This window comes from Vulpes vulpes, chromosome 13 (assembly GCF_048418805.1).
Source record: "Vulpes vulpes isolate BD-2025 chromosome 13, VulVul3, whole genome shotgun sequence".
Classification (NCBI taxonomy): domain Eukaryota; kingdom Metazoa; phylum Chordata; class Mammalia; order Carnivora; family Canidae; genus Vulpes; species Vulpes vulpes.
The window spans coordinates 17,738,858-17,748,737 of record NC_132792.1 but is presented as its reverse complement, the minus strand read 5'-3'; the positions used below and the strand labels follow the sequence as shown (position 1 = coordinate 17,748,737).

Sequence of the window (9,880 nt, the reverse complement as noted above, 5' to 3'; positions counted from 1 at the left end):
GCCAGGGATGCTTGGGAAGAAATGCCTGAGTGTAGTGGAAATAGATTCAAGGTTGATGCTTCTCCAAAAGTAGTACTTCGGCCAGTAGTGTATATAGGATGACTCTAGGTGCTACAGACTTTTTAAAAAAATTAATTATGTATATTCACTTTTCTGTGTATCTACCATGTTGCTATATTACTAGCAAATCATATACCCTAAGGTGCTAAGGTAGTATTGCCAAAATTATAAATAAACTTCGGGCACTAATGTGCTTGATAACATCTGAAGTCTCTTAAAAGTGAGATTTTCCAGTTCTAAATGTAATCTCAATACTACTGAATTTTCAAATAGTAAAAAGACTTCTCAGCCATAGATGAACATTAATTCTAAGCAATTTGGACACAAACCAAGTTGTAGTACTACACAGGATTTGAGTATTTGGTGCTTGGTGTACAAGACAAATCTCATAAAAATTTAGTTAAAATGAGAGCCAAGATCCCTAAGCCCCAGATGAAGACCCATCCTGAAATGATACACAAACACCCACACACAGCAAATTTTATAGTGGCATCTCCCTTTACCCATTAGCACCTTCCAGAACCAGTCTTAGAGGAAGAGAATAGCAGGTTGTGTCTTCACGCGACCATGAAACCACCAGTCTACGATATTCAGAGGTGAATATTTATTGAGTTCATATATAAATTTTACATGATATCCGTGATGCTATAAACATAGGCACATTTTTTTTTAACTCAAGGTACATTCAGAAATTACTCTCTGACCCCAGTCCATGCCAATCCCCTCAAGATGGAATATCTAGTATTTGTAAAACGATGGCCAGAAAGGCCCTTAATTTATTTTAGGAGAATGCATTTTTCAGCATTTTAATTCCATCAATTGATAGAATTAACTAAATGCCTCTACCTGGGTGTTTTTAAAGAGGTTTATGGTTTTTTTCTTCTAAGTTCAAGTCAGAAAAGTGATTGCTTCTATCTTCCTATTGGCCTTCTTTAAATCCCTGGGATGCTTACGGCTCACCTAACCACATCTAGCAACAAATGGATGGCTTCCCACAAAGTACAGTTAAAATATCAGTCATTTGTATTGATTTGCCCTTAAAGGACAAACGTGAATTTAATAATTCATTGATTCAAATAAACAGATTAAGCACAGAGCAGATTGGACAGAAACAAATTCCCCAAAATGACTCAATTGATTCACTGACCGTACCCAGGCATGATCCAGACATATGACTGTGTGTCATTCACAACATTCATAACACACATCAAGACAAGATTAAAATCTACAGTGTAAAATCATTGTAATGTCCTGAATTCAGAACAAGGAAAATTGAGTATTTGAAATTGATTCATCATAGCCACTCTGATATGCTACACTTTAACTCTGAAGGAAAAAAAGATTCATATACATAATTCTCTTAGTAAAATTGTCTACTTCTTGCTAATACATTTTAATTCAGAAAATGTATTAATTTATTCAAATGTATTTTCTAAAATATAAATATTTAAATTAAGTTTTTATAAATGCAGATAATGTAATTTGTTGACCCCCACCCAGATATTAATCAGTCTAAAACTTAACTGATGAAGAAATATTTGTAATTATGATCATCTTAATTTGTCTATAAATATAGAATAGGATCTTTGCAATTTAATTATGAGTAATTAACTCATACTTCATGTAGTACTGAGCACCTTAGATAACATATTGTTGAACTATTGTCATTAATATATGTATTTTAATGTTATTTACAATGCATAATTCTCTTGGATAGCAACATTCCAGTGACTTTGAAAATCTGTAATGAAAGAGTGCAGTATAATTTACAAATGCATCAAAGCTTTCCTACACTATTCAGGGTGGAACTTCACTCTTCAGAATTTTAAAATGGGAAACAACAACAACAAAAAAATCAGTGGCTGTATTTTCCGAAGTGTTTTTTGTCTTGTCTTGTATTTTATTTTATTTAAGTAATCTCTACACGCAACATGGGGCTTGCACTCATGATCCTGAGATCAAGAGTTGCATGCTCTACTGATGGAGTCAGCCAGGCACTCCTGTTTTTGTTTTTTTAAAACACTTCCTTCAGAAGATGCTTTTAAGTAAGTGTAGGAATGGTACATGGGATCCTCCTTTGAAGAATCACACAGTGTACCTTAAAGTCTTTGAGGAGACCCATTATCATTAATCTGTTTAACGTTTTTTTATCTCAATATTTAACACATTTTTGATTGTCAAACCTCTTATTTTCACTGCTCCTGCAAAACACCTCTCATTCCATGCCCTTTGCAACTAGTGTTATATGATACAAACTTTGGACACTGCTTTGTAATTCAATAAACATACATCTCAGTGGGCAAAATTACATTCCTTTAAAACCGTTTCACTTTTAAAAGCTCTTTGCATAGGTATGTGCTGAAAGACAATTCTGAAAAAACACACAGGTCGAATCCAGAGCCTCTGTTTAGGTAAAGTACATGGGAAAGAAGGGTTATGAATGCTTACAGAAACTCTAGAGCTTATTTTTAAGGTTTGAGGAAAGTGACTCCAAAATTCAATAATACGGGTATCTTTTTGGTGAATTTGCATTGAAAGGTAAAAATAAAAGCAATAAATCAGTATTATGCTCTATGTTTTCTGAAAATATTCTTGTAGAAAAATATCAGGTCATTATATTATTTCCCTGGAATTCCTAAGAGCTGTGGATGCTGTCAGAATTATATGAGGCTGCTCTATGACTGGTTCGAAAACGCATGCATACAAGCACAGGCAGGAACAAGGGTCCATAAATTGCTCAGTACTGTCACTGAACACCACAAAACGGGGATAATTAGTTAACCTCATGTGAGTTGTTTATATATATATATATGTTATATATATATGAGATATATATGCTACATATATATCTCAAATGACAATCTTTTAAAAAAATATCCATAATTTGCTTTCTCTAAGTAAGGCTATCACTCTTGGCTCTAAGATAACCACACCTTGGTGTGAGTGCAGCCCCCAGATTAATCACCTTTCGAGCACACTACGCTTCTGCACCGCAAAGCTTTGCAATATAAACAGTCTCCTTTGGCTCAGATTCCACCAGCCTACAGCTCAGATCAGTATCTGAGGCTGTATTTAATTCCTGCTCAGCATATGCTAATGAGAATACTTCAGAATCATTCTACATCATTGAAAGATAATTCATTAAGAAAAAAACTACAGCTGCTTCATACTTAAAGAACAGGTGGGTTTCCATTTGAAGCGCTGCTCGTTCCTTACCAGCAAAAGCCAATTCAATTAGAAGTAGGCAATAAATCACAATAAAACAAGGGATCACTGCTACTGGGGGCGAGAGAGGTGAAGATGTCCATTCCTCGTCCATTCAGCTCTTGCTTACCTGGGTGAACCAGTTGCCTAGAAACTGGTCTGATTACGATCTGCGCATGCTGTTCTAACGTTCACGATGTCCTTCATTGTCATTATTTCAAAGCTATGCTCTGACTTCCCTTTGCCCTCACCTCTACCCTTCCTGCTGCTGTTCTAAAAAGCCAGCTCTCTTCTGATATTCCTCCTGGTGTTTTCTTGGGGGTCCTCCCTTGTAGTTGGTGAAGCTGACAGAGAAGTCGGGGATAGTTCAGAGTACTCGAGATCTAAAGCTGACCGTGTGGCATGCCACATCTGGTGCGCTGCTCACGCCACATGGTGTCCGATGTCGCACCCCGGTAGCACAAAGGAGGTCACCCCTCTCTTCAGGCCACCAAGCCCAGCCTTGTGATCTTCGCAGACAGGAAGGAGTGAATGATGAAAACAATCGGCTTGGGGCAGGAATGAAGGTCCAGTTGCTGAAATTTAAAAAGAAGACAGTGTGAGAGATTTGAAAATTAATGCTTGATAACAGAAGAGCGATTTACACATCAAACAGATCTGTGCACTTCCTGCTTTTAAGTGTTAACTGGAGCAATTAAGGTTTTAAATCCTCGCCCCCCCCCATGAGATTTAAAAAATAACTCTTTGAACTTATTTCTTTTTTTCCAAAATAGGTTCTGTGAATTATATATACTAATAGCATAAATATTGATGTTGCCTTTCTTGACCATCACAACCATCTGTTTTTGGTATCACAATAGTGATATTATTTAGGTCGGGTGAGGTACAGCTTGAAGCAGGACTAAATTTCACATCTTGAAGATTCAGTTTGAGTCTTAGTTTTAACACTTAAAAAAAGAAAATGCTTTTGAGAAGGACACCTGGGTGACTCAGTGGTTGAGCACCTGCCTTTGACTCAGGGCGTGATTCCGGATCCTAGGATCCAGTCCCGCATCGGCCTCCCCCACAGGGAGCCTGCTTCTCCCTCTGCCTATGTCTCTGCCTCTCTCTGTTGTCTCTCATGAATAAATAAATAAAACCTTAAAAAAAATAAAAATACTTTTGAGATATATAATCTTGGATAAGTCGGTATTTTCCCCAGTCCTACCTAATCCACAGGGTAGTTAGAATATTAAATGAGATACTGTGTGTAAAAACTCCGAATCTGGAAGCCCCTGCTAGGTAAGCTGTGTCCCCAGAGTCCTATCCCCTTGGATTGTTGTGAGCATGTGCGTCATGCGTCTGTGAAGGCCCCTGCTAGAGCTACCCTTCTCAGCGTGTTCCTACCTTGGCCCAGCACACAACCAGAGCATAAGAGGTGCATTTTTATCACCTCACCTAAATCAGGAAAACTCGAGGGAGGACTTGTTCCCAATTGTCTCCTGCTGATGGCACTGTTGGGGGTCTTAACAACCTGAATGTATAACATCTAGCAAAGTTAGGGTTCTATGTATCATGAACCTGGCACCGTGCTAAATGTTTCCTATATACCATCTTATCTAATTTGCACTAAACCCCTGAGAGCTTATTGCTATTATCTGCATGCTTTTTTTTTTTTTAAGATTTTATTTATTTATTCATGAGAGGCAGAGACACAGGCAGAGGGAGAAGCAGGCTCCCTGTGGGGAGCCTGATGCAGGACTTGATCCTAGAACCCTGAGATCATGACCTGAGCCGAAGGCAGACGCAAAACCACTGAGCCACCCAGGCGTCCCTATCTGCATATTTTATGTGGGAGACTAAGATGTGAAGAAGTTCGGAAACCTTCTGAGATCACGGATCTGACAGGGAAGAGTAAGTGTGGATTCAGAGGTAGGGCTCTGCGATGCCAGAGTCCGCGTGGAACCACCGTATCCTGTTTCACCGACACAAATGCAACTTTTGGGAGGCATCTTAAAGATGAGCTGCTTCACTCACTGCATTTTATGGACAGAGAATCTCAGATCCAAAGAAATAAAAGGACTTGCCCAAGACAATTGGTGAATTAGTTATAGACGCGGAAAGAGAACACGGGTCTCTTGAGCTTCGGTTTACTCCATTCCCTACAGCACGTGTCTGCTCCCTTCCCCAGAAAGGGAGAGAAAAGGCCTGGTGGTGCCTTTCTCCTGGGGCTGCATCACCAGGCCTGGGGAAGCTGTGCGTGAACTTGCACTTCCCAGCCGAATGGACTGGCAGGAAAACTCGGTCCTGCCTAAATCTTCCAAGTCAGGTTGTAATTACAAGCTTCAGAAAGGCTGAAATTTAGACATAAGTGATTTTCCTCACAGGCAAAAATAGCCTTGATTTGTCAAACCATGGATAAGGCCAAGAGACTTTTTTATTTTTTTATTTTTTATTCTTTTGCTAGGGAACAGTCACTTTTAGGAAATAGCACACAGTTGAGTGATTGCTAGAGCAGCACCTGAACTACAAGTATTCTTAGTAAAATGGACTTTCAAACCACTTGTTTTTTTCCAAACTGGTGCTTCAGGCTGAACTTACTGATCGAAACACACAAATGACAGCAACAAATTCCTGTAAAATCCTGCAAATCCATCTTAAAGGTTAGGAAGGAACGTGGCCAAAAACTGTTCTCAGTGAGTTCAGATCAGCGGTCAGGCACAGGGTGTTGACCTCATCCCCACCGCAAGGGGCACCCCCAGGGAGAAGTGGGGAGCTGGCTGGGCCGGTGGGGTCTCGCCATCCAGAACAGCGGGGCCGCCATCCCCAGTGGGGACTCTGAAAGGAAGGCCTTCTGCTCTGAAGTGTGTCTCGGCCCTTCCCTTGGGCCAGTCCCTGCGTGGCCACCCTGAATGGTCTCCAGAGAAGTACCAGTCAGGTGTCACAGAGATCACGGGGGAGGCTGGAGGTGGAGGGATGGGCTAGGGAAGGCCAGAAGCGGCACAGAAATTACTGGATCTTTAAAGCTGAGGTTTACCGGAATGCCTGGGTGGCTCACTGGTCAAGCATCTGCCTTTGGCTCAGGGCCTGATCCCGGGGTTCTGGGATCGAGTCCCGCATTGGGCCCCCCATAGGGAGCCTGCTTCTCCCTCTGCCTGTGTCTCTGCCTCTCTCTCTCTCTCATGAATAAATAAATAAAATCTTAAAAAAAATTTGAGGTTTACCTCTGCATTTTTTATATTTCCCCATCCCTGTTATCAAGCAGAAGCCGGTAATTATTTCTTGACTAACCAGTGACTGGGAAGCACCCACACAGAGCCTAGTTATTACAAAATCAAGGTCCTCATAAACGTTCTACATTTGACAGCTTAAATGAAATGCTAGGTCTTCCTGAGAAGTAACAACTACAGGTGCTAGAAAGAATAAGCAATTCTCACCCTTCTGTGGAACAGAATATACTTTTTTTTTTTTTTTTTATTGTAATAGGCAGTAAGGATCACAGGAAATTGTGAATTTAAACACACTGGCTATTTGCATATTACTGATAGAAGTATAAAAGTTACTTTAACTGGCAAATCTATTCATTTTGTTTGGCATTATTCTCCATTAGCAAGAAACTTCTGGGCTCTTGTCTGGCCTTCCCTCCACGTGGGTATTGCTGACCAAGTTTCTCTGTTTCCTGCTGCCCCTTCCACTCTGCTCCTGGCTCTGCCCCTCCACTGTGCTCCTCATGTGCTGAGCTCCCCGGAGCCCTCCCAGGTGGCCGGTCTTGCTCAGCTTACACCCCTGCCCCCCCAACACCCACACACCAGCACAATGCCGAGGTTAGATTAGATGCTCGATGCTTTTAAAAAATGGTGCATTTTGAAGCTGGTGGATCCTATTTGATAAGCATTTAATGGTGACTTTGTAAAAGCTTCCTTAAGTCAAAAATGTAATTGGCACGCTGGTGGAAAATGAGACCAAAGTAAGGAACTTTGGGATAACTGGATCCAGTCATAGTTTCTCAAGGATCCTTAAAGACACGAACCTGCAAATACTCTGTAAATAGTCAACAGCTAAATAAATAATAAGGCAGTGTTTTGTTTGCGAGTCATCACAGACGTGCTGCCCGATGGAAAATAGATGAATTCACGCTATCTACAGAAATACACTTACAATCTCTCCATCTTTGCCTCCAAAATCTAAGTACAGCATCCTGATTCCATCATCTGAAGACATTTTCAGCTTCTCATAGGGAGACTGTATGATGGTCTTGGGAAAGGCACCCTCCTGCGGTTCAGTGGTAATAGAAAATCCATTCTCATAATGCACGGTCAAGCGGCACTCCTGGTTTTTGTAGGTGCAAGCTGAAGGGGAGAGAGCAGAGACAGCAGGAGGAAGAGCGCGCTCCGTCCCTTCTCCCAGGCACGCACTTACCTCGCGAGTCTCCTCAATTCCAGGGCCAGCCGCACGTTTCTTCTCAAGTTGAAAACTAATCGTTGCTCATGAAAATATTCTCCTTGGACGGATTTTGATATTGTGATTTAACTTGTTCCATGAAACCAAGGGAAATAAGCTGAAAGAACTCCTTTTGCTGGGACTTACTGAATTTTATCCGGGCCCCAGCCTTACCTGACCTTCTGAGAGCACACAGGTAGGCAGGTGTGCTTGCCTTCCGCTGGCCTTGTCATCGTCATCATCACACACACACACGCGTGCACACATACGCCACTGCCGTGCCCACTACCTGGTGCAAGAAGTGAACCTTCCTCCATTCCGTCACCCATGGTAATAAATATAACACACCTAAGAAGGTGGGAGTGAGTAGCTTAAAATAATCCCATTTTTTAAAAAAAAAATGTCAAAACTCATTTTATAGATAGAAATGAGTGTTTTAAAACTTTCTCTAATGATCTGAACGTGGGTCCTGGGGAGCTGGGTTGCAGAAAGATATCAGACTTCCGTGCGGAATGCTGTTTCCCATCTCTACCCAGTGTGACCCTCAGGAACCTCTCAGGTGGTGGTCACCAAAGTACCCTCTGATCCAAAGGAACAAACTAGAACCTCTTGATCAGGACAGGCGCCAGCTTTTATCTGTGGTCCTCACTGCGTCTAGGAAAAGGTATCAGCTCTCAAAACTTACAAGCTGGACGGGGGCTGCCCCAGAATCCTAGTTCCTATTTAGGAAGACTTGTGAACGGTTCAAACCTGTGATCAAAGAGCTCTGAGAAAGGTTATTAAGTCTCAGATTGGATTTTTTTGCCTCACAGAACACCGCATTTAAGAGACCCCGGCAAGTAAATTGGCTCAGACCTTCAAATACAGCTGAAAGCTCTTTAGGGAAACCAGGACATTTTCTTGGCTGGGAATGGGGGTGCGGAGGGCCAAGAGTAAGGGCATCGTGACCGCTCTATCCCATCACTAGCTCTGCTTGGCTTTATAAACCAAGCTGAATTTCACCTTACCCCAAACTTCTGGAGCAGGACCTTAGCTTAGGTGAAAAAAAGCAAAGCTCAGACAGGTGTGATGTGTCACAATTTAGGTGGCTTAGAATTCAAAATTCAAGTTCTTTCCACCTTGTGCCGAGTATCTTCCTCAGACTCTGGCACTCAGGATACAGAGGGACGTGGAGAGGGATCTTAGCAGAGAGTCAGGAGTAATAACTGCGGGGGGGGGGGCGGGGCTTCAGAGTTTGGGGGAAGGGACAGGGGACTGCTCACAGAACGAGGTGGCTTTTAATTGAAGCTCTGGCTAAAACTGTACCCCTTCCTCCGACTTCCCACAGGCACCTCTCAATTTGTAACTGAGGGTTGATTTTTCCCAAAAGTGCACTACGCCCTCTAATAGATTTCTGAGTCCTCGTGAGCAGAGCCCCTGCATCAATCTCATCTGCTCAGGAGGTCCGCAGATCCCCGCCATCCCCGCAGGCCCAGGATGGCCAAAGACGGTGGCATGGGTGTCATTCTGCTTCTCATCTTGGATCCTTGTTTCTGACACTCTTTACACTTTTATTATCTGGAGAATAAGGGGGCAAATGAGCTTTAAACATGATTTTCTTTTTCCTTCCTCTATATTTGAACTTGAATTTTCTATAGTTCCTCTATATTTAAAGAAGTAGAGAGGGGGAGAGGGAGAAGGAGAGAGAATCGCAACTTCTCAAACTCTGCCCTCAGATATTCTGAATCAGCCAATTGTGCTTACTTTCAATTCTAGTTGACCTCAGATGGTGTTCGTGGCCTTTATATAATGGGATTGGTTATCTGACGGATGTTCTCAATCCACACGGGACAAATCGAACACATTAGCAAGTTAATTGAAGCTCTGATGAAAACATAAGGCCCGTTCCCCCAACTCCCTGAAGGCATCTTTCAATTTGTAACTGGGTTGCACCTGTGGTCATTCCAGAATTTCTTCTCTCCCCCCCACCCCCCCCACCCCCAACTCACTGCACACGGTGTTTTGTTATTTCCTTTGGCTGGTCTACCAACAGCCTCATGGCTTTCCGAGTAGAGTTCAGCTTATTGAGTGAGAAAGATTTTACAAAATCTGTGGAATGTAAACGAAACCAAATCCCCTCGGCCATCTCCATTCTTTCCTAGAACACTCCTGAATTTGTTGCAAGAAGTGTGAACTTCTCTGGTATTTACAGATATGA

At 42.1% G+C, this 9,880-nt stretch overlaps 1 protein-coding gene across 1 annotated transcript in view; it reads right to left on the bottom strand.

Moving 5' to 3' along the window:
• Positions 1-649: 649 nt before the first annotated feature.
• The window catches only part of SNTB1 (syntrophin beta 1), a 232,020-nt gene continuing 222,789 nt past the window's right edge, over positions 650-9,880 (bottom strand). Inside the window, exons 6-7 of the mRNA XM_072733993.1 lie at positions 7,402-7,592; positions 650-3,839 (exon numbers count right to left, since the gene is read on the bottom strand). Coding sequence (XP_072590094.1) covers positions 3,747-3,839; positions 7,402-7,592 — 284 coding nt within the window. The 3' untranslated portion in view covers positions 650-3,746. The remainder of the gene's footprint in view (positions 3,840-7,401; positions 7,593-9,880) is intronic.